At 41.1% G+C, this 26,447-nt stretch overlaps 1 protein-coding gene across 2 annotated transcripts in view; it reads right to left on the minus strand.

The window, feature by feature from the left end:
• The window catches only part of ppp2r3a (protein phosphatase 2, regulatory subunit B'', alpha), a 59,544-nt gene that overhangs the window by 16,647 nt on the left and 16,450 nt on the right, over nt 1–26,447 (minus strand). The window contains exon 1 of one of the 2 annotated variants that reach the window (XM_034194869.1): nt 2,970–3,632. The exons of the other annotated variant lie outside the window; for it this stretch is intronic. Within the exon in view, the coding sequence (XP_034050760.1) occupies nt 2,970–3,101 (132 nt within the window). The 5' untranslated portion in view covers nt 3,102–3,632. Of the gene's footprint in view, nt 1–2,969; nt 3,633–26,447 lie in introns of those variants that run through there. 2 annotated transcript variants of the gene reach the window in all.

Genomic DNA, 26,447 nt, shown 5'->3' on the forward strand with positions numbered 1-26,447 from the left:
GAGATCGCGAATGGAATTCTTTTGCACTATGCCCGTGTTTATAAATTCAAATCTGTTTTAGACCTCCCATCACTACAATTCACTATGACCATGATGACTGTATTTTATTTGTCATTAATGTTCTCATGATGATGTTAAACTGACCGTCATGACACGTACTGCTGCCTTTCTTGGCCAGGTCACCCTTGTAAAAGAGAATTCGATCTCAATTGGATTCTATCTGGTTAAATAAAGATTATTATTATTATTATTGTTATTATGAGTGGGAATGGACATATGGTAACAGAGTTGTGGTTGGTCACATAAAGCCTGTTTCCACTGCAGGAACTTGCAAGGCATTTTGGGGGGTCTGACACCTTTGCATGTGTTTCCACCACAGGGACTGCTCCCTTTTCAGCAGTGAGATAAGCCCCTGCTCTGAGGTAGGTGCAGTACTTCAAAGTGGCCCTAGAAAACCGTTGGGCGGGGTTTGATGCTGATTAGTCATTAACTCAGACAAGACAAGAAGACAACAGCAAGCCCAAAGCCAGACAAGCAACTCAAGAGAAGAACCAAAACAGAATGAATAGCAATGGAGCCAGATGGACTGACAAGGAGGTACAGGCATTGTTGGCATTCTTCTCGACAGACAAAGTCCAGAAAGACTCAAGTCCTCAAGGAGAAATAAGAAAATCTACATTATGACTGAAACTGGCGCAGAATCATTACGTTACTGCTTTCTCACAGTCGGTCATCCGGGAACTTCTTAGCCGGAAGCGAGCCGCCATCTTAGTTTGGGGGAATTGCGCAACTTCTGTAGCATTGAAAGCAGCACAAAAATGCCCAAAAGTTGTTGTATTCCGGGTTGTACAGCCAACCAAGAGTTATCCCAAACGGCAGTTCTATATTATAGTATCTGAGAAATGCAGGTGTGAGAAATGGCTCGCTGCAATCAACAGGGCCACTGTAAACACCGATGGGAGTATCAACAAAAAGAAACAATGGAATCCCAAGTCTGGTCCTGCTATCTGTGTTCTGTCCATTTCATCTTGTAAGTACTTTTTGTGTTAAGATTTATGAACTGAGGTTGTCGTCAGGATCCGTTCACATTTTTTAACAGTTTGAAAATTCTGATAAAGCGCCAGCTACAGAAACGAAGCTGGATGATGGTTAAATGATGTCTCCAAAAGTCAACATAAGTCCATATTTCTTGTTTTGTTTTGGCTTCGGTGTCCATCGTTAGTACCGTGTAACTGGGGCTTAACTGATACAATTATTAATATATATATATATATATATATATATATATATATATATATATATATATATATATATATAAGAATACTCACGAGGACTCTTATTGAAGTATGTATAGACGCCTTTGTAATCCATCTTTGGCCATTGTTTAGGATCATTTAACCAGTTGTCCGCAATAATCTTATATGGGTATTTTCGGATTCCTGCCAACTCCAGCTTCTTTCTATATCGATTCCATGCCTCAGGTGGCACATTCTCTTTGTACTGATACATCATCAAAAAAACAAACTTGGAAGTAGAGAAGCAACGAACTTTGCGGACAAGCTCACGTTTCTCCCAAACAAAGATGGCGCCTAGAAATTATGCCACGTGTGACATCACACCGACTGCGAGAATACACTTCTACAGAGCCCAGCAGGTTTTCACCACAAAGGAGACACAATGGCCAAAAAGGCCAATTACAGAGCTACTCCTGTAAACGTTCACGGCATCTGGGAAGTAGGCTGAGTTCCAGCGTTGAAAAGGGACCTACTGTTTAATGCAACTTTACACGTGAAGTTTCTGGCTGAAACAAACTGTACAAGAATGACAGCAAATAGAATAAACCCTGTAATATATCACACAAACATGCTAGTATTGTAATTTAAGTCACATTAATGTAGCCCATCATAATTTAGCTTCGCAATGCATGGCATGAAATCATAATGGCATTTAGTAAATGATGCAAAAAAATAATAAAATGCATTGATTTCAGGACTGCTAATTGGACTGCTAACTGCTAATTCATTAAACAATTTCACTCAATCATCTTCAAACTGCTTACTCCAATGAAAGGTCTGGGATCAGAGCATATCCCAGGAGTCATAGGGCGTGAGGCGGAATGCACCCTGGACAGGACACCAGTCCATCGCAGGTCTCATTAAAGATTTGAATAGCTTAAGACATCTTTAAGCAACAGTTGGCATAATAGTTTACTGTAACTGTAATAATCTACTTGAACTGTAGGTCGTGTGTATTTTAGCAAATATTAAATGTAGTTTTCTGCCAAATATATACATGCAAGTATTAGGCTGATGCTACACCTCAAACCATATTAGACGTTTTTTTTTTTAATCAAATGAATGACATCACGTAAATGTTTTCGAAAAACACTGCATAAATGTTTGTAGCGAATGATAATAGACCACATAAGTAAAATCATCTCTTTCTGAGAGTCAACACCGATTGGCTTTTCAAATTTTGATATTTTATTGACAAATGAGACTGAACAGGAAGCAGTTATTTGCATTTAGTTGTGTTACAAATATCTCCACAACCAACATGTGCAAGAAGACAGCAAGCGAGTGTTTAATGAGCAAGGCTCAAATGAAAAGAGTCCAATAGTAGGAGTTTCCTGATGCCATGAGATTTTGTGTGTATTTGATGTGTGTCTGAGAGCCTGTATGCTGTGTGTATTGAGCAGGACAGCTGTAGCGTTCCTCCCCCTCCTACTTTCCTTCAGAGCGTTTATTCTAGCGCTCTATTCCTGCACATCCTTCCCTATTAATATCCCGCTGGTATCTGCCTCAGAATAGTTTGTTGTCTTGCACATGTCACCCTGTGTGTATGACAGCAACACGACGTGTGTATTCAACATATTGTGCATGAGAGAATGTGTGGGAACAGTTTTGCACATTTGTATTCTGCATGTCCCATCTTGCACACTGCCCGTCCTGCTCACTGCACGGACTGACCTGTTGCTGCTGGAAAGACTTCAGCCTCTTCTTGAAGCGTGACGGAAGGACAAAGTCACACCCCCTAGCAAGAAAGGCCAATTCTCCCCTCAGGTCAGGATCCAGGCGTAACGATGTCTCCTTGATCATCATGGTGGAGGCCGAGACATACAACCCACCACTAGCAGACACGGCCACCGGCGCAACTACTGACACAACAACCACAGTCCACTTCACCGCACAACCAACCGGTGCAAAAAATAGCTTGTGCGCTCGTGAAGTAGTACACTTAGCAGCTCAGATATCCCAGATAAACCATAACATGGCCAAGAAAATGCATAGAAAAATCCAGGGTTGTCTGTCTTGCCTCAATGATCAGATGCAAAATGTAGATTCCCCCATGTTACGAAAGTCCTTCTGCCAAACTCCATTCATAGGTAGCGTCAGCGTGGTGTACTTTACCACACTAATCCCGCAGCGTATCTGTGCAAAGTCATGCCCCTTAAGACTTCCGTGTATTTGTGCAAGTCGGAAGGAAGAACCATGGAACCAAGCTGTGTTATGGTCAATCGCTGCCCCAAAGATGGTGCCTTTCTTGGGTAGAAAACGTCTGGTGTCCCTCTGACTGATCAGGATAGATGTATTTGGTGTAGGCTCACTGGTGCCTGCTGCTCCAAGCTGGGCTCTGACAAACGGCATGAAGAAACATGAGCCAAACACACACACACACACACACACACACACACACACACACACACACACACACACACACACACACACACACACACACACACACAAATACACACACAGACAGAGCAAAGCGGCTGTCCTGAGTATTGGGTTGGGGGTTGGAAGGGGTTCAGCCATGTTGCGTATCTGTGTGTAGTAATTTGAAGTTCAGTCGCTGCATGGAACTCAAGTTATCCACTGGACAGTTGTTAAACGTTTCACTCTGGAATTGTTTTGGTGCATATGGGAAGTGGACGAGTGTGCTTGTGAGCGAGAATGATTAGCTTAAATATTTTCAGAGGTAATTTGGGATGGACTGAAGAATCAGCAGGCACAGCACCTGTGGCTCCATCTGTGGACATGGAGTCATTTTACTTAAATAGCAGCAAGACTTAAGGGAAGTATTCCTGTTTGCTCCATCATTACAGGGTTTCCCCTACCATTACTATATATAGGACCGGCAGGTTGCCGGTTCAAAGCTGGGGGCCGCTGGGACTAAAATTTTTGGAAAGTACACTTAAATTAATGAGAGTCCAGTGCAAGCTGCTGTGAACAGTTCTGCCTACATCAGCTGCTGCACGTAGTAAATTTAAATATGTAAACCTTCTGCTGACAACTTTTTTGTTTTTTGTTTTTTTTTTGCTTTCAGTTGCCCTCAGTTTCTCAGGGTCACCACGGTGGATCTGATAGAGATGCACACTGGGATTTGGCATGTTTGCAGGCACCTTGACAGTTTAACACGTGCATGAATTTTATACCCACACTGCCGCGCAATTCGTTGTGCCAATGCGTCCCGCTTGATGCCACGTTATATAGAATAAACATTTTGTAGCTGATGATGCATTTGCTCTCAGAACTTAACTGATGAAACCATTCTCTCATCACTCCCAAAATCACACACATCATACAGCTGCAGGTTGTCTTGTGCACGTCGTGCGGTGGAGAACACATTTGGAATCTTCCATCAAAGGTAATTATTTATAATATATATATTGTAATGGATTAACATCTCGTCATAATCGTTCAGAGGCCCTGCGTGCAATGACACACACTGACACGGTGTTTCTGAATAGGTTGCACAATGTACATGACTAGTTCATGCAAGTGGCACGAAATTAATGTGCGCCAGAAATTTTGAACATTTCAAAATTTTGTTTGCGCACTGGCACGTAGCCGCGCGCAGTTCACGCACAGTTTACTATGTGTTTATGTTTATGTCATTGGTACACCAGATTGCGTGCCAGTGCGGGGATCACATTCAAATGCCAGACTCTAGTTCTACATGGAATAAATCCTAAATTGTCTCCCAAGTATTAATCAGGACCTACTCTGCTCAACTTCCAAGATCTGAAGGGATCAGGCCTGCACAGGACCACATTTTAAAACAAAATCAGCAGCAAAGCAAACACCTTTACTGTGAAAGTGTCATCATGGGACCTGAATGCTTGTCAATTAAAATGTAATTATCATTGCCAAAAAGCATTTTATGTCACTGGAAAAATGTTGCTTTGTGGGGCCTGACCAAGGCAAACGTGGGAAAATACTGCAGTAACATATCTGAAATTTATGAGTTGTCAGTTTTAACAACACCCCAAGTCCATCCTATTTTGTGACATAATTGGAAGTGCATACAATATTGTCGACTGAGTCATCATGCATATGTACAGCTGAGATACACACGCATGCGATAACTGGTCACAAATAGTAACTATAAACAGCTGCGTTTTTAATTAGTCAGTACACTTCATATGTGCCAGGTGGCCCAGTTTACCCTTCCGTTCAGCTATGTTGGATCAAGTCAGAATGGTTTCATTGCCAAACATCACCAGTCTAAAGCTGGTCACTGTGCTGAGCGTGCAAGAGGACATCCCTCAGGACACACAGGTGCAACATATTTTAAAATTGCCCAGCAAAAAACAAAACAAAAAAAAACCCAAAGACCAAGACAGTAGACCACATGTCTGCCATCTGCTTAAACATACTGTGGAGCAGATTTCACAGCACACGATGCAGGCAAAGTGGAAAACTGATTACAATGGGTTTGCAGAACTGCAGAAGTGGGAGCATTTAGTGTCCTCTAGCACCATTACAGAGTGCATGACAATGAAACTCCTAAAACACAAGGTTGAATTTTACTAAGAAACACATGAAGCACATGTATTCTCCCAAGCATGGTGTCCCAAGCACATGTCGTGCTTGAGACTCCGGCGAGGGCAGTCGCATCTCCTCCTCTCTCCTCTCCCTCTGTGCTTTTCTATCTCTGCTCCAACCTTCAAAAGTCCCAACTTCACCAGACTGTGAATTCTTCGAACTATATTTGGATTAACCATGGAATTGATCAGCTGGTCTCTGAACGCTATTGACACCATTTTTTCAACAAGGAAACCAGGGCTGGGGGACCTTGCGTGCCCAGATGGAACCTACCCTGTGGGCTATGTGCTCGACACCTGGGAGAAGCGGCGTGTTGCGTACATAAGTACCACTCTCTGTGGAGGGCGTCGAAGATTTATTTATATTTGGTTTTATTGTGGGAGGGCTGGTGCTTATTGGTTTATGTGCTGCCCTGACCTACCGGAGAATTGGCAAGATGACTGCTACCAGAACCTCACCTGTTCGTCATGATTAATGACTTGGGCAAGACGATACAGTCTCAGCCTGTTTTAACCCTTGAACTCAGACGTAAGTTGGATAACATCTCGGAGCAAATGTATGCCTTGCAAAGAAAGATGTTGGAAACCACGGAATACTCAAATTGGATTTGGTCGGTCAGAGGAGCTGCAAATGTGTTTGTCTGCTCAAACCTAAACATGGCAGGCTTATTACCTACTCCAATCAAGGGGGCTGGAGCCTATCCCAGCAAACATAGGGCATAAGGCAAGGTTACATCCTGGACAGGACGCCAGTCTTTTGTAGGGCTACATATAGACGGACAAACACATTCACACATGCATGCACACTTAAGGACAACTTAGAATCACCAATTCACCTACCCTACATGTCTCTAGAAGTAGGAGGAAGCCTGAGCACCTGCAGGAAGCCCATGCGAACATGGGAGAACACGCAAACTCCACACAAAAAGGACCAGGTGAGAATTGACCCCACCACCTTCGTCCTGTGAGGCAACAGAACTAACCACTAACCCACCATGCCACTCTAGCTAATATTCTCTATGTGCTGAAGTCTGTTCTATAGGGCACCGAAGTCTCGTTTGAACCCTATGTGATATTGTGGGATCTGACCACTTATGGGGACCTGCGCTCCGTTGTGCAATATATACACAGCATAACTTCACACGGATAAATGGTGTACTGTTTTGTTTTCGGCTGCAATCACCGAAGCAGTCACAAAAACTATATATTTTTTTTGGTTCCCAGTGGAGAAGAAAAGGTGAGGCAGATGGGCGACATCGTGTCGGTAAGTGTTAGCCTCCACAGCTAACCAGAGTAGCTACGTTCTCTGAGTTATATTGTCTGACTGAAGGCACACCTCTCATCCTACATTTTTATAGTAGCTTTGTTACATCCCATCATTTGTATTGGAGTTCTTGCCATCCTGCCTGATGTTCCTATATGCAATTCACATCTATATAAACCTTTCATGCAGTTCTGCCAATGATGTATGAAGAACAGATGGGTAACAGGGAAATATGACACAAAGGATTTGCTGACAGTGATTGCACGTATTATTCTCTGCATGTGTGTTTTATGAGTTCATGGTTTTCAGAAAAATGAGTCATTTGATTTTTAGGGTAATTCCTTTTTGAATGCTCCACTGAGATCTCAGGAACAACTGATCTCTGTATTGCAGCCAGTGTTACACAGGAATCCCACAATAACATTGTCTTCTTTCTGGGCACTTCTCATCCCTATGCTGCAGGGGTAAACATTACACAATCACTTTTTTCTGTCCATCAATAAATCAGGATGACCGTGGCCTTGTTCAAACGCCTGATCAAAAGTCATGTCGAGTCCCTCATCCAAATGAAAATTAGTTCCCACCAATTTGTGTGCAACGCCTCATCGACTGTTGCACTGCACGTTATACCAGAAATATGTGTACAAAGAGTTGTGTGATTGTGTGTCAGTATGTGTAAGTGGATCCTAAACAGATGCCACTGAACAGCTGTGTGCTCTTTTCGTGTCAAAATGACAGGCGGTATAACTCTACCCACTCGAAAGGGCTCCTCTTGGTCCTAAAACGTACAATAGTTCTCTGCTTTAATCTGTCGATTCAGGACTTTGCATTTTAAGTTTAAATGCCGCCTAAAAATTAATTAATCAGCACCTTCAGCAAATTTTAAACACTGTGAAATGAAATGCCAAAAAACAAGTGGGTGCTGACAAATTAAGAAACTGAAATGTTCCACTACAGTCTGTAACACTATCGTTACAGCCAGAAAATGAAAACAACTAATAGCACAAACTGATGTCAGTAGGAAAGGTAATAATACAACAAACAAACAAAATAAATAATAATTATAAATTTCACTTGTATATCGCATTCCAATCACTAACATGACTTGGAAATCTAAAAAAAGCCTTTCAATATAATATTTCACATAAGCTCATAATTAAAAAAAACACACAAATGAAAGATATTAAAATACATCATATCATTTACTAATAGTAGATAAAACACCTTTATTTCTAATAAAATAAATATTTTATTATTATTATTATTTTATTATTATTTCTAATAAAAAAAATGAGGTGGGCTTCATAGATAATTGGCAAAGCTTCTGGGGAAAACCTGGTCTTGTTAGGAGAGACGGCATCCATCCCACTTTGGATGGAGCAGCTCTCATTTCTAGAAATCTGGCCAATTTTCTTAAATCCTCCAAACCGTGACTATCCAGGGTTGGGACCAGGAAGCAGAGTTGTAGTCTTACACACCTCTCTGCAGCTTCTCTCCCCCTGCCATCCCCTCATTACCCCATCCCCGTAGAGACGGTGTCTGCTCCCAGACTACCAATAACCAGCAAAAATCTATTTAAGCATAAAAATTCAAAAAGAAAAAATAATATAGCACCTTCAACTGCACCACAGACTAAAACAGTTAAATGTGGTCTGTTAAACATTAGGTCTCTCTCTTCTAAGTCCCTGTTAGTAAATGATATAATAATTGATCAACATATTGATTTATTCTGCCTTACAGAAACCTGGTTACAGCAGGATGAATATGTTAGTTTAAATGAGTCAACACCCCCGAGTCACACTAACTGTCAGAATGCTCGTAGCACGGGCCGGGGCAGAGGATTAGCAGCAATCATCCATTCCAGCTTATTAATTAATCAAAAACCCAGACAGAGCTTTAATTCATTTGAAAGCTTGTCTCTTAGTCTTGTCCATCCAAATTGGAAGTCCCAAAAACCAGTTTTATTTGTTATTATCTATCGTCCACCTGGTCGTTACTGTGAGTTTCTCTGTGAATTTTCAGACCTTTTGTCTGACTTAGTGCTTAGCTCAGATAAGATAATTATAGTGGGCGATTTTAACATCCACACAGATGCTGAGAATGACAGCCTCAACACTGCATTTAATCTATTATTAGACTCTATTGGCTTTGCTCAAAAAGTAAATGAGTCCACCCACCACTTTAATCATATCTTAGATCTTGTTCTGACTTATGGTATGGAAATAGAAGACTTAACAGTATTCCCTGAAAACTCCCTTCTATCTGATCATTTCTTAATAACATTTACATTTACTCTGATGGACTACCCAGCAGTGGGGAATAAGTTTCATTACACTAGAAGTCTTTCAGAAAGCGCTGTAACTAGGTTTAAGGATATGATTCCTTCTTTATGTTCTCTAATGCCATATACCAACACAGTGTAGAGTAGCTACCTAAACTCTGTAAGGGAGATAGAGTATATCGTCAATAGTTTTACATCCTCATTGAAGACAACTTTGGATGCTGTAGCTCCTCTGAAAAAGAGAGCTTTAAATCAGAAGTGTCTGACTCTGTGGTATAACTCACAAACTCGTAGCTTAAAGCAGATAACCCGTAAGTTGGAGAGGAAATGGCGTCTCACTAATTTAGAAGATCTTCACTTAGCCTGGAAAAAGAGTCTGTTGCTCTATAAAAAAGCCCTCCGTAAAGCTAGGACATCTTTCTACTCATCACTAATTGAAGAAAATAAGAACAACCCCAGGTTTCTTTTCAGCACTGTAGCCAGGCTGACAAAGAGTCAGAGCTCTATTGAGCTGAGTATTCCATTAACTTTAACTAGTAATGACTTCATGACTTTCTTTGCTAACAAAATTTTAACTATTAGAGAAAAAATTACTCATAACCATCCCAAAGACGTATCGTTATCTTTGGCTGCTTTCAGTGATGCCGGTATTTGGTTAGACTCTTTCTCTCCGATTGTTCTGTCTGAGTTATTTTCATTAGTTACTTCATCCAAACCATCAACATGTTTATTAGACCCCATTCCTACCAGGCTGCTCAAGGAAGCCCTACCATTATTTAATGCTTCGATCTTAAATATGATCAATCTATCTTTGTTAGTTGGCTATGTACCACAGGCTTTTAAGGTGGCAGTAATTAAACCATTACTTAAAAAGCCATCACTTGACCCAGCTATCTTAGCTAATTATAGGCCAATCTCCAACCTTCCTTTTCTCTCAAAAATTCTTGAAAGGGTAGCTGTAAAACAGCTAACTGATCATCTGCAGAGGAATGGTCTATTTGAAGAGTTTCAGTCAGGTTTTAGAATTCATCATAGTACAGAAACAGCATTAGTGAAGGTTACAAATGATCTTCTTATGGCCTCGGACAGTGGACTCATCTCTGTGCTTGTTCTGTTAGACCTCAGTGCTGCTTTTGATACTGTTGACCATAAAATTTTATTACAGAGATTAGAGCATGCCATAGGTATTAAAGGCACTGCGCTGCGGTGGTTTGAATCATATTTGTCTAATAGATTACAATTTGTTCATGTAAATGGGGAATCTTCTTCACAGACTAAAGTTAATTATGGAGTTCCACAAGGTTCTGTGCTAGGACCAATTTTATTCACTTTATACATGCTTCCCTTAGGCAGTATTATTAGACGGTATTGCTTAAATTTTCATTGTTACGCAGATGATACCCAGCTTTATCTATCCATGAAGCCAGAGGACACACACCAATTAGCTAAACTGCAGGATTGTCTTACAGACATAAGGACATGGATGACCTCTAATTTCCTGCTTTTAAACTCAGATAAAACTGAAGTTATTGTACTTGGCCCCACAAATCTTAGAAACATGGTGTCTAACCAGATCCTTACTCTGGATGGCATTACCCTGACCTCTAGTAATACTGTGAGAAATCTTGGAGTCATTTTTGATCAGGATATGTCATTCAAAGCGCATATTAAACAAATATGTAGGACTGCTTTTTTGCATTTACGCAATATCTCTAAAATCAGAAAGGTCTTGTCTCAGAGTGATGCTGAAAAACTAATTCATGCATTTATTTCCTCTAGGCTGGACTATTGTAATTCATTATTATCAGGTTGTCCTAAAAGTTCCCTAAAAAGCCTTCAGTTAATTCAAAATGCTGCAGCTAGAGTACTGACGGGGACTAGAAGGAGAGAGCATATCTCACACATATTGGCCTCTCTTCATTGGCTTCCTGTTAATTCTAGAATAGAATTTAAAATTCTTCTTCTTACTTATAAGGTTTTGAATAATCAGGTCCCATCTTATCTTAGGGACCTCGTAGTACCATATCACCCCAATAGAGCGCTTCGCTCTCAGACTGCAGGCTTACTTGTAGTTCCTAGGGTTTGTAAGAGTAGAATGGGAGGCAGAGCCTTCAGCTTTCAGGCTCCTCTCCTGTGGAACCAGCTCCCAATTCAGATCAGGGAGACAGACACCCTCTCTACTTTTAAGATTAGGCTTAAAACTTTCCTTTTTGCTAAAGCTTATAGTTAGGGCTGGATCAGGTGACCCTGAACCATCCCTTAGTTATGCTGCTATAGACGTAGACTGCTGGGGGGTTCCCATGATGCACTGTTTCTTTCTCTTTTTGCTCTGTATGCACCACTCTGCATTTAATCATTAGTGATCGATCTCTGCTCCCCTCCACAGCATGTCTTTTTCCTGGTTCTCTCCCTCAGCCCCAACCAGTCCCAGCAGAAGACTGCCCCTCCCTGAGCCTGGTTCTGCTGGAGGTTTCTTCCTGTTAAAAGGGAGTTTTTCCTTCCCACTGTAGCCAAGTGCTTGCTCACAGGGGGTCGTTTTGACCGTTGGGGTTTTACATAATTATTGTATGGCCTTGCCTTACAATATAAAGCGCCTTGGGGCAACTGTTTGTTGTGATTTGGCGCTATATAAAAAAATTGATTGATTGATTGATTTCTGTTAAGCTGACACAGGTGTTATGAATATCATTTTACACATTCATAGCAGGAGAAGAGGTTGATTAAAAGTGGCAGAGGAGGGATGGTTTGCTTATGTCCTGAAGACTGATACAAGTCTGACATCTAGTGGCAGAAAAATCAATCATAACACCTTTAAAAAAAATTAAAACTGATTTCCTAACTATCCCTATTTCACAAAAACAAAGGGTGATGAGCAAAAGCTCTGCAGCCTGCCGAATTCTTTTTTACGTTAAAACCATAGAAATAAGCTTGAAAGTCAAGACTGAAGGGAATGAGGCGGCACATAAGGCTCAACAAGTTCAACAACATAAGAGGGCACCCCAGCACTTAATTTGTTTATATGTTAACAACAAGACCATATACAAGGAGTCCGGAGCACAGTGTTAATACTGCACTTGTATGATCAAATTTGCCTGGTTCTGGTGAAATCTCTCATTGCAAACTGCAAAAAAAACCAAACAAACAAACAAAAAAACATCTCAATATCAGGGTTATTTGGAGAAAAATTGAGTTTGAAGACAATAGTGAGGGAGCGAAGATACCGAACTGGGGGAATGTTGCAGTGTGGCACATTTGAAAACTCTAGGTGATAATGGAGCATATTTTGAAGCTACCTAAAGGGGTATTATTTTCTTCTTGTATTCTTACTGATAGAAACTAATTCAGCTGATCATGGAAAAAAAAAACATGTGACACCTAAAAAAAGATGTCACCATTGACCAATAAACAACGAGAAATCCGAGCTGTTTTAAGATGTTTTTCCATAAAAAAAAGATCATTTTTAGGGAGACTATGCATTGTATAAATAGCTTAATGTATAGCATTTAAAGCTAAATCTGCAATTCGGTAATAGCGCAAATGCTGCAAGTAAGCGTATACACATATTCTAATCGGTAAATAGATGAGAATATGTGTCGGCTAGGTTAATTTATTTCTCACTATCTTTTACATAATATATGACAAAGACGATATATTTACACACAAATGAAACAGAGTTTTGCAGCCAGCTAACAGCCTGTGACATCACCATGCTAACATCCACAAAATAAATTCAGAGGTGTTATTAAGTTCCAAAAATGGTGTTTTCGGTTTTAGAAGTATTTATTTCTCCCTATCTTTTACATAATATATGACAAAGACGATATATTTACACACAAATGAAACAGAGTTTTGCAGCTAGCTAATAGCCTGTGACGTCACCATGCTAATGTCTGCAAAATAAATTCAGAGGTGTTATTAGGATCCAAAAACAGCGTTTTTGGTTTTAGAAGTGTTTATTTCCCATTAGCTTTTACATAATATATGAGAGACATGCATATAAACGTAAAGCGGTTTTGAAGAGACCAGCCACTGTCACGGTGCAGCTCTACTCTGATTGGATGTCATCCCCGCCACTCAAAAACAAAGCAGAACAGGTTCAAACAAAATGTAACTATTTTTAACCTCTTAAAATGCCTCTTAAAATATGTCAAGGTTAGCCATCTTTGAACTTGTCCAAGGTCTGTGTTCAAGAATGTTCCCTGTGAATTTGAAGACTGTGGCAGTAATAGAACTGGACTTATCCTGAACACAGTCAGATGGACAGACAGACAGACGCCAGTTCTTCGCAATACACGATGGCCATATGGTATAACCCTTCAGGAATTCTTCTAGAATAAATATCGGGGGTCACATTACAATGTTGAAGGAACTCTGAGACACCCTACAATGTCTAAGGTGTCTGGTGAAATCATTTTTGAGTTGGGGTTAATCACAATACCCTTTCCCCCCAGACCCTCGGTGGTTCAGAGGGCAGAGTAATGATGCTGTCAGAATGAAAAGCTCCTGGAACACATTGGGAGGAATGTGGGGGGGGTGAAGGCAGTCTGTGGAGTGGGGGGGACAGCAACAGGTGTTTGTGTGTGCCTAATATTGTGTCCATGAGTGATTTCCTCCACCCACTGTGGAGGCCTAATCCAACCCCAGTGGTACAGGAACAGGTGAGTCAGCAGCATTGAAAGCACTGATCAAACACCGTTTCATGATGGGAGGAGCGATGGGAACAAGAGAGAGGATCAGCTGTCCAGCAACAACTGACACATTTATCCCACTGTTAACAAGAGGCATGCACGCATGCTCGCCTAAAGCAATTCATTAGGGAAAAAGCGTTTGTACATGTACCTAATTTGCAATGACAAATAGGTTGTGTGGGCGTGCATCTGTTCCTCCATGGGTGCCTCAATGGATCTACTTAACAGGAGCAGCTTCTTCCAGTCGTCAGGGAAGTTGAATAGTGTCAACATAACAACTTCCTAAATACAAGCTCACGCACCTGCTCTGCAAAACTAGCCGTCCGCTGCGTGTAAAATGATCTGAGTACATGTAGATGATGATTTCATGTTTATTTTTTCTTCAGTCACTAGGCAGACTTTGCAAGCATGCATGCATAGGTATCAGAGAAGTTAAGTGATTGTTGAAGCTTGTCAAAATTCATTTCTTGGGTGTTGCCACATTGGTAGCGTTTACTCTGACTACATCACGACCAACCCATGAATGGATAAAGAGGTGGCATGAGGGGCAAGCACGGGACAAATGAAGGTCAAACATGCTCCCATCTTTGAGTTATCAAACAAGCTAAGCTGACAGGCTAATCCTGGATCGGATGTTTATTAAATAATAAATTATTGGGGCTTCATAATGGTTTGCTTTAGTGTGGAAATTAAAAATGATGACCGTAGAACAAGTAGGAAGGTGCAAGGCCATTAACAGCCTTAAAACAAACAACATCTTAAATTCAATTCTAAAACAAACTGGACGCCAGTGAACAAACTGGATGCCAGTGGAGTGAGTAAAGTACAGGCGCAATATGCGCATGTCTGGAAGTGTTCATTAAAAGACGAGCAGCAGCATTTTGCACAAGTTCGAGGCATGCAAGAGAAGACTGGTTAACACCAGCATAAAGTGCATTTCAGTAATCAGGTCTGGAGCTGATGAAAGCATGAATGGCCGTCTCAAGATCACATCTACTGAGAAAGGGCTTTACTTTAACCAGAAGACGTAGCTGGAAAAAGCTTGCTTTGACAACAGAGTTTATCTGTTGATCAAATCAAACACCTGTCAAATATCACTCCCAAATGTTTGACAGTTGGTTGTAAATAATTAGCCAGAACACCAAAGTTTGATGGTACATCATTTGGCACAATGGTCTCTGTTTTATCATTATTCAGGTAAAGGAAATTTTGGGACAGCCACTGCTTTACATCATGAATACAATTAATAAAGTCAATGCATCACTTCCATTAGTCCTCATAGGCAGAGAGATGTGCAGATCATTTGCATAACAATGAAAGGACAGCTTGTGCTCAGATATAATTGACCCCAACGGCAACATATACAATGAAAATAGAATAGGACCAAGAATTGAACCCTGTGGCACTCCATTTTAAAGAGGAGCAATTGATGAGGAGAGCTTACCAATCATAATAGAAAAACTCCTCGCACCCAAATGCGTACAGTACAAGTAAGTACAGTACCATGAATGCCAACAAGATGTTCTAACTGAGAAACAAGTACTGTGTGATCCACAATTCCAAAGGCTGCTGTGTGTTAATATTATCACAGATATCTGAAATAAAATGCTCAGAAAAATCAACTGACCTAACAGCCAAAAGATTAAATGAAACCTGACTAAAATTCAGGAAATGTTATAATTCACAGAGCTGGTTTCAATACAGTGGACATCATTAGTATGCAAAGGGGCTGAACTGACTTCATGTCAGTATATTTAAGACCAGTTGCCACACGAGGGAGCTCCTAAACACAAATAAAAAGTAATAATAATGGGATTTCCAACACTGTCCCAAGGTTATAATACCTGACCAGAGTGCATCTGAATTTCCCAATACTGTCTGACTGAAAATTATATGAATCTGTCTTAATCAAGAAGAGAGTTAAAGTTGTGAAAGAAACATCGGCAGGCAGCACTTTACTTCAAAAGTAGGGACGTCCTCCTCGTCTGATTGGATCTGATCACTGCTGGCCAAATAAAAGCATTTTTTGATTGATCTGGACTGGTTTTAATTACACCTGAGTTATCAAATAAATCTTGGCTGCTGTTTCACTACAGAGCCATGGTGTGTGTTCTAAATGCATTTTAATCTCTTTAAATACGCAACAACCCTAATTTATTCACACAGATCAGCAGTGCATGTCAGTCTCCTTGTGTTTGAAAATCAAGTCATTAACCCGTGTGGTGGAGCACGCAGGGGTACTTTTTGCACCCCACGTGTGTAAACAAAATAACTCAGAGTTCTGATGCATTTTGGCTCAGACTTTGTGGAATGATTAAAAACCAACTGAGAAAACTCAAGACAAGTTAAAAGTCAAGGTCACAGGCCAAAGTCAAAAGTTGGGCCAACGCTTATAGGGGATATTTACGTCACCCCCGGAGGAGAAGTATTGTTTTTAGTGGCTCTATATGTGTGTGTGTGAGTTTCCGCACTTAAGAATACCTGCAATGGAGTGTAACTGATGAACTGATTGACAGATCTTCATGACCGGGTCACTAGCCCAATAGAATAGAATAGAACAGAATAGAATAGAGTCTTTATTGTCATTGCACATATACAACAAAACTTCTAATTAGAGTTAGACACAATCCAACCGCTAGGAGCAGTGGGCAGCCACAGTAAAGCGCCCGGGGACCAACTCCAGATGTTCAACCCCTGGCAAAAATTATGGAATCACCGGCCTCAGAGAATGTTCATTCAGTTGTTTAATTTTGTAGAAAAAAGCAGATCACAGACATGACACAAAACTAAAGTCATTTCAAATGGCAACTTTCTGGATTTAAGAAACACTATAAGAAATCAAGAAAAAAAAGATTGTGGCAGTCAGTAACGGTTACTTTTTTAGACCAAGCAGAGGAAAAAAATATGGAATCACTCAATTCTGAGGAAAAAATTATGGAATCACCCTGTAAATTTTCATCCCCAAAACTAACACCTGCATCATATCAGATCTGCTCGTTAGTCTGCATCTAAAAAGGAGTGATCACACCTTGGAGAGCTGTGCACCAAGTGGACTGACATGAATCATGGCTCCAACACGAGAGATGTCAGTTGAAACAAAGGAGAGGATTATCAAACTCTTAAAAGAGAGTAAATCATCACGCAATGTTGCAAAAGATGTTGGTTGTTCACAGTCAGCTGTGTCTAAACTCTGGACCAAATACAAACAACATGGGAAGGTTGTTAAAGGCAAACATACTGGTAGACCAAGGAAGACATCAACGCGTCAAGACAGAAAACTTAAAGCAATATGTCTCAAAAATCGAAAAATGTACAACAAAACAAATGAGGAACGAATGGGAGGAACTGGAGTCAACGTCTGTGACCGAACTGTAAGAAACCGCCTAAAGGAAATGGGATTTACATACAGAAAAGCTAAACGAAAGGCATCATTAACACCTAAACAGAAAAAAACAAGGTTACAATGGGCTAAGGAAAAGCAATTGTGAACTGTGGATGACTGGATGAAAGTCATATTCAGTGATGAATCTCAAATCTGCATTGGGCAAGGTGGCGATGCTGGAACTTTTGTTTGGTGCCTTTCCAATGAGATTTATAAAGATGACTGCCTGAAGAGAACATGTAAATTTCCACAGTCATTGATGATATGGGGCTGCATGTCAGGTAAAGGCACTGGGGAGATGGCTGTCATTACATCATCAATAAATGCACAAGTTTATGTTGATATTTTGGACAATTGAAAAGATGTTTGGGGATGATGAAATCATTTTTCAAGATGATAATGCATCTTGCCATAGAGCAAAAACTGCAAAAACATTCCTTGCAAAAAGACACATAGGGTCAATGTCATGGCATAGGGTCAATGTCAATGAGCAGATCTGATCTGATGGAGGTGTCAATTTGGGGGATGAAAATTTACAGGGTGATTCCATAATTTTTTCCTCAGAATTGAGTGATTCCATATTTTTTTCCTCTGCTTGGTCTAAAAAAGTAACCGTTACTGACTGCCACAATCTTTTTTTTCTTGATTTCTTATAGTGTTTCTTAAAGCCAGAAAGTTGCCGTTTGAAATGACTTTAGTTTTGTGTCATGTCTGTGATCTGCTTTTTTTCTACAAAATTAAACAACTGAATGAACATCCTCTGAGGCCGGTGATTCCATAATTTTTGCCAGGGGTTGTAGAGACGCTGCCATGGACAGGGGCAGAGAAAGGAGCAGATACTAAATAATCATGTTTTTGGTTGTGGGAGAAAACCGGAGTTCCCACACAGACACGGGGAGAACACGCAAACTCCACACAGAAAGGCCGGGAATCGATCCCATGACCTTCTTGCTGTGAGGAACCAGTGATAACCGCTAAGTCACTGTGCCGCCGAAATATATTATATATTGCCACCACATATATATTTGAAAAGTTTTTGTAGCCTATAAAATACATTTTTATATTTTTTTATGTTCACAAATTATTTGATAAAAATGGTTTTGTTCATTGCTATATTTCACTGTGAATGTGGTGAAGTCTGCTATCTCTGATCGCCTTGTTATTTCAAGCAATTTGTTAAATATACACCTACACTTATGAATAAACACTCATATGAAATCATATATTGCCTTTCTGTTGGCCTTTAACCTTAGGTCACCTTGGAAGGTCTAACTCAAAGGTCACAACTTCTTAAAGGAGAGGTTCAGATTTCTGTTCCAGCCTAGGCTCTATTTTTTAAATATTTTGGGGGTCATCTTTTCACTTGGGACAAAAATTAATTTAATCACATTATTCATTGAGAATGCAAACACCACATTAGCAAGCAGAAGCTAACCAGCTAATTAATACCTGAATGTTACTGAATGGTAAAAAAAAATGTCATACGTAAAAGTGTTCAGTTGCAGGATCACATGTTCTAAAACGTGTATAAGCAAGCTGCTTTTTCATGCAAACATTGCACTAGAAAGCCCTAAATCTGCACAAGTGATAGTCCTTTCTCATGTTCTAAATAACACCCTGATGCATGAGTGCATGATCATTAGCAATATGATTACTGTCACCAAGCGTCCTTTGGAAGTAACTGTTTTTCTATCCCATATATAAAGATACATACAATGGTACTTTGCTGCAGTCAACCCAACTACATGCTAACAAATGATCTGTCTATGAAGGTTCTCAGTCATCTACAATTTCACTCTGCAGCAACTGGACTTCTTGTTGGTCATGATGTTTCGCTACGGATCTGTGCAACTTCTTTAGTGTTGATGTTTCCACTTGAACCTGATCCAACATGAAAAAGCAGACGCCTCTCGTCAACACTGCAATTATGCAACACCCTTTAGGGCAAGCATGCCAAATGCCATCTCCATGGCGATGGCCCTTTTCCTTGGATTGAATGACGCATGGAAATACTCCCAGGGTTATCCTGCCAGCAACAGGAAGTGTAACTCACACTGCCATTTTATTCTTTATTCCCAGTCTGCCTTCCTCTCACATAGCACACCAACATTAACACACAAACAAGTGTTGCCGTAGAAATCTACTCTATAAACTGCAACAAATGAAGCAGGCTGAACTGCAACTTCCGTGACAGATGAGGGAGGGTGGCGGTGGCTACAATCTAGTCCACAACCCAAACTGGACTAAAACACGGGTGCGGTTAAAACCATAGCTGTTGAGGCTTTCTGCGCAGTACGGTAATGGGGTTGAAGCAAAGTGTCCCACAATAATAACATGCAATCCTGCACACCACAGGAACACATTAACCCCCATGTGCATGCTCACTGTATGTCTGAACAACTGCACATAACATTAAACCTGTTGTTTTAAGTCATTAAGGAGCAGTTCTTGTTATCATGGGATAAACCATAGCCACGCTTAGTAACAACAAACTCCGATCCTTCGTAGCTCAGCTTGGTGTCTTACATTCATGCACAAGGCCACCAGTAACAGTTTTGCATTACCTTCCCATGTCTATTTTAGGACAAGTACTGTAGTACATGAGCTAATCCTGCATCAGCAGCAGTGATGGCTTCAGCATGCAAGTGCAGTGTGTGACCTTGTCACTAGAGGTCAGTAAGAGACTCCACACCCCCGTGTACAACAAGGGTTCAGCTGAGCTCCTCTCTCTTTTATTTAGATATAACTGAAGCCAGACACAACTGCGGTCTCCCATGTTTCTACAGTTTTCCATAATTATGAAGGAACAATCAGTGTGATGATCACGTAGCAAATAGGTCAGCACATGAAAAGAAGCAAGAAGAAAAACGAAAATGTGGACATCCTTGCCCACTTAAAACAATATTTTCTTGACAATGACATTCATTTAATATCTCTCAGTAAAGAGCAGAACTTCCAAACAGCCCTTCTTAGCCACAATGAGCTGGAGCATGCAATACTGCAGATGATGTACTCAAGGACTGGACTCTGAAGTCCAGTCCTGGTCAGAAGTAATGCCACTCCTGTACAGCCAGGTCCATAACTGTTTGGACAGAGATAATTTGTGTCATTTTGCTGACATACACCATCACAATGGAGTTAAACTGAAACAATCAAGATTTGCAGTCACCACAGAAGCAGATAACTCCTTCCATGTTGTCATGTGTGTCTTGATGGCTTCCCTCACTAGTCTCCGTCTTGCACATTTGAACAGTTTTTGGGAATAGTCTATTCCAGATCCAGACACATTCATGACAGTGTACCATACTGTTTGTATTTGCTAATAACTGGTGGAAAGGGAAAAAGCCCAAGAGCTGCCCGAGTCCCTTTGGTGCCAGTGCTTATCTCTGGATTCTGTACCGTGACACTGATGAGAATCTACAACTCCCAATGCAGTTTTACTTCCCCAGCCAAGACCATTCCCCATTTACAGCTGGGTGGACTGAAAAAAAATGTTAAGTGCCATGTCCAAAGTCACAAACAGATAGCATGAGTCAAACTCAAACCGGGGTCTACATATTGACAGGTCAGCTCCTTATCCGCTGAGCTACTTGCACTACTGCAACATAAATGAAGACTACTAAGATATATTCAATGTGCTTGTATTCACCTCCTGGGTTGTCTTAAGAAAACTGGTTGTAAAACTGATAATTTGTACTAAAAATAATATTGTCTCGCTATGACTGGGGAAAGTGTGCATTGTGCAAATGTGGTCCGTTACATCCCCATTTATTCCCAAATATTTACAGTGGAGTTGTACAAAGAAGAACAGTGCAACAAGAAAATAGAATCTAGGCTTGATTCTCCCAAATGCTGTCTAACTGTGGCTGATATTCCACGTCCTCTTTAAAATAAAATCTTTACATTTACAAAATACAGTCATTTCAGCATCATGTCACAACCACTCATACAACCAAACTAATGAAAAGACTTGTGTTAGTTCACAGCACATTATGTGAACGTCTGCAGTACAGCTGGAGCCAACAAACACTAGAGGGAAGCAGATCTCTGCTTGTCATAACGTCTCATCTGTCTAATGCAGAATATGAATCTGATGTGCTTCAGGTCATTTCATTCAAGACCAGGTTTCCCAGAGGACAATGTCAGGAGGGTTCACAAGTTCACATATTTAAAGTGACGATGTGCAGATTTGTGATCTGCAACACAGCTCTAGAATTTATATTCCATATTTAAGAATTTTCCTCCTGTCCTTTAATATTTTTGAACACACAAAAGTAAAATTGTTCTTGTGATTAAATCCAGTCATAGAAATTTGTTTTTGGGAAGCACCAGCTAAATGCATTGGATCTATATGGATACAAATACAGGCATTAATGAAATGTGTTTACTTTTCACTTAGGATGCAGGTTCCTATTCTTGCACCTGACTGGTTTGGGGACAGACGTGCATCTGACCTTGGAGTGCAATAGCGTAACTTATCAGCAGATTAATTTCAGTACTCATTAATAGTAAATTAGTAGTAAACAGTAAATTCATTACTGCTATTACCGCAGGGTGGCTGGGCTCCCTTAGAGATAGGGTGAAGAGCTCGGTCACTCGAGAGGAGCTCGGAATCGAGCCGCTGCTCCTCCACGTCGAAAGGAGTCAGTTGAGGTGGCTCGGGCATCTTTTCTGGATGCCCCCTGGACGCCTCGCTGGCGAGGTGTTCCAGGCACGTCCCATTGGGAGGAGGCCCCGGGGAAGACCCAGGACACACTGGAAGGATTACATCTCTCGGCTGGTTTGGGAATGCCTTGGGGTTCCCCCGGAGGAGCTGGGGGAGGTGTGTGTGGATCGGGAGGTCTGGGCGGCTTTGCTTGAGCTGCTGCCCCCGCGACCCGACTCCGGATCAAGCGGAAGAAAATGGATGGATGGATGGATGGTATTACTACCAGCAGCAACAACATGCAACAACCTGATCCACCCCTCTTAGCAAGCACACTGGCAACAGTGGTAAGGAAAGAAACTCCCTCCCTTTTCTAATGAGAGGAAACCTCAAGCAGATCAGACTCAGTGTGGTGGCCATCTGCTGTGACAAAACCAACAAAACAATGAAATAAAAGGAAAATCCCAAGGGATTGTCAAACATGCAGAAACAGAAATGTTGCAGCGAAGCAACCATGAACATTTAGTGTCCAAGGATCTAAGTGACAGATGGCCCAAAAGACAACCAAGAGGTGAAGATGTGTGAATCTGGTTCCAATTTGCCAAATTTGAAAATCTGAAAATTCTTCTTCTACTTACGTTGTATGCAGTGTATCCACCAAACCTTGACAACACTATCAAGGGAGAGACCAATAAGATGAGTGATGACTGCGTACATTAATGAAACTTCCTGTAATTGGGCCAAAAGTTTCAATCATCCATAAAAACAATTTCACACTGTTCAAGTCAACCATTGCACACTTTGAGCTGACGCCACTTCTTTTGGTCAGACAGAAAATCAGCCACATAGTCTAGACTGAGGTCTGGGGCAGGTGTCAAACCTCTTGGAACAAACTGAAAAGTCAGAAAGTAAGAAACACAGAGGGTAGCTATAAAACCAGCCTTAGAACACCTTTAGAAACTTGTCTTAATAGAATTCAGTTTTTACTTATTGGAACTATATCATTACCACCAAATACTTGAAAGTGGTCGACCAAAAGTGAGCAAAAACAGCCTCGAAGCCTAGATGGTCAGTGAAAATGGAGTTCAAAGACAGAGGAAGTTATCTGTGTATGTGTGTGTATACGTGTGTGTGCACACGCTCAAGTGAGAGAGAGACACACACTGAACCTTCTCCTGAGTCACTTTATCCTAGAACAGTGGAACACTCCCCCAATCAACATCAGCTAATCAATCAATCAATTTTATTTATATAGCGCCAAATCAAAACAAACAGTTGCCCCAAGGCGCTTTATATTGTAAGGCAAGGCCATACAATAATTACGTAAAAACCCCAACGGTCAAAACGACCCCCTGTGAGCAAGCACTTGGCGACAGTGGGAAGGAAAAACTCCCTTTTAACAGGAAGAAACCTCCAGCAGAACCAGGCTCAGGGAGGGGCAGTCTTCTGCTAGGACTGGTTGGGGCTGAGGGAGAGAACCAGGAAAAAGACATGCTGTGGAGGGGAGCAGAGATCAATCACTAATGATTAAATGCAGAGTGGTGCATACAGAGCAAAAAGAGAAAGAAAGAAACAGTGCATCATGGGAACCCAGCAGTCTAAGTCTATAGCAGCATAACTAAGGGATGGTTCAGGGTCACCTGATCCAGCCCCAACTATAAGCTTTAGCAAAAAGGAAAGTTTTAAGCCTAATCTTAAAAGTAGAGAGGGTGTCTGTCTCCCTGATCTGAATTGGGAGCTGGTTCCACAGGAGAGGAGCCTGAAAGCTGAAGGCTCTGCCTCCCATTCTACTCTTACAAACCCTAGGAACTACAAGTAAGCCTGCAGTCTGAGAGCGAAGCGCTCTATTGGGGTGATATGGTACTATGAGGTCCCTAAGATAAGATGGGATCTGATTATTCAAAACCTTATAAGTAAGAAGAAGAATTTTAAGAGACAAGACCTTTCTAATTTTAGAGATATTGTGTAAATGCAAAAAAGCAGTCCTACATATTTGTTTAATATGCGCACTGAATGACATATCCTGATCAAAAATGACTCCAAGATTTCTCACAGTATTACTAGAGGTCAGGGTAATACCATCCAGAGTAAGGATCTGGTTAGACACCATGTTTCTAAGATTTGTGGGGCCAAGTACAATAACTTCAGTTTTATCTGAGTTTAAAAGCAGGAAATTAGAGGTCATCCATGTCTTTATGTCTGTAAGACAATCCTGCAGTTTAGCTAATTGGTGTGTGTCCTCTGGCTTCATGGATAGATAAAGCTGGGTATCATCTGCGTAACAATGAAAATTTAAGCAATGCTGTCTAATAATACTGCCTAAGGGAAGCATGTATAAAGTGAATAAAATCGGTCCTAGCACAGAACCTTGTGGAACTCCATAATTAACCTTAGTCTGTGAAGAAGATTCCCCATTTACATGAACAAATTGTAATCTATTAGATAAATATGATTCAAACCACCGCAGCGCAGTGCCTTTAATACCTATGGCATGCTCTAATCTCTGTAATAAAATTTTATGGTCAACAGTATCAAAAGCAGCAGTGAGGTCTAACAGAACGAGCACAGAGATGAGTCCACTGTCTGAGGCCATAAGAAGATCATTTGTAACCTTCACTAATGCTGTTTCTGTACTATGATGAATTCTAAAACCTGACTGAAACTCGTCAAATAGACCATTCTGTTGTGTGGGCCGCCAGAAGAGGAGGTACTGCTGGCCCACCACCAGAGGGCGCCCTGCCTGAAGTGCGGGCTTCAGGCACGAGGGGGCGCTGCCGCCTTACAGGAACAGCTGAGGTGACAGCTGTCACTCATCAACTATGACAGCTGTCACCGATCATCTGCACTTCTCCCCGGATAAAAGCAGGATGACACCTCCACCACGTCGCCGAGATATCGTACTTCTTTGAGAGGTAACTTTCTCTGCCTGCGTACTATATTGATTGATTCCAAGAGCTATTGTGTTGCAGCTGTCTACCCAGAGGACCGGCGTGGGTCACGACTGTTTCGTCCTACTTCCCACCAGATAAGTGGTACTCAGACGCTGCACGAGTGTGTGTTAGAGGTGGAGGTGGAATTCCCACCGTTATTGTTACGGGGTGTATACACACCCACACTTGACTGTCTTTGTTCTCCGCCAGCAGTACCAGATCTGACACGCTGAGACGGTGGCCACCTGGGGACGTCGGGACTTGGCGGCTCCAGTATCCTTCGGGTTCGGTGGCGGTGGAAATCATGTGGTTCTGGTTCATCTCCAGACGGACGTCTCCTATCGTCGAGCCTGCCCACACGACACCTTCATTCATTGACTTGTATTTATTCTATAATCTGCTGTGTGTGGTTGTGACATTCACAACAGTAAAGTGTTCACATTTAACTTCCTCTATTGTCCGTTCATTTACGCCCCCTGTTGTGGGTCCGTGTCACTACACTTTCCCAACACATTCCTCTGCAGATGATCAGTTAGCTGTTTTACAACTACCCTTTCAAGAATTTTTGAGAGAAAAGGAAGGTTGGAGATTGGCCTATAATTAGCTAAGATAGCTGGGTCAAGTGATGGCTTTTTAAGTAATGGTTTAATTACTGCCACCTTAAAAGCCTGTGGTACATAGCCAACTAATAAAGATAGATTGATCATATTTAAGATCGAAGCATTAAATAATGGTAGGGCTTCCTTGAGCAGCCTGGTAGGAATGGGGTCTAATTAGACATGTTGATGGTTTGGATGAAGTAACTAATGAAAATAACTCAGACAGAACACTCGGAGAGAAAGAGTCTAACCAAATACCGGCATCACTGAAAGCAGCCAAAGATAACGATACGTCTTTGGGATGGTTATGAGTAATTTTTTCTCTAATAGTTAAAATTTTATTAGCAAAGAAAGTCATGAAGTCATTACTAGTTAAAGTTAAAGGAATACTCGGCTCAATAGAGCTCTGACTCTGTCAGCCTGGCTACAGTGCTGAAAAGAAACCTGGGGTTGTTATTTTCTTCAATTAGTGATGAGTAGTAAGATGTCCTAGCTTTACGGAGGGCTTTTTTATAGAGCAACAGACTCTTTTTCCAGGCTAAGTGAAGATCTTCTAAATTAGTGAGACGCCATTTCCTCTCCAACTTACGGGTTATCTGCTTTAAGCTGCGAGTTTGTGAGTTATACCACGGAGTCAGGCACTTCTGATTTAAAGCTCTCTTTTTCAGAGGAGCTACAGCATCCAAAGTTGTCTTCAATGAGGATGTAAAACTATTGACGAGATACTCTATCTCACTTACAGAGTTTAGGTAGCTACTCTGCACTGTGTTGGTATATGGCATTAGAGAACATAAAGAAGGAATCATATCCTTAAACTTAGTTACAGTGTTT

The sequence above is a fragment of the Thalassophryne amazonica genome, chromosome 19, assembly GCF_902500255.1.
Source record: "Thalassophryne amazonica chromosome 19, fThaAma1.1, whole genome shotgun sequence".
In the NCBI taxonomy this organism is placed as follows: Eukaryota; Metazoa; Chordata; class Actinopteri; order Batrachoidiformes; family Batrachoididae; genus Thalassophryne; species Thalassophryne amazonica.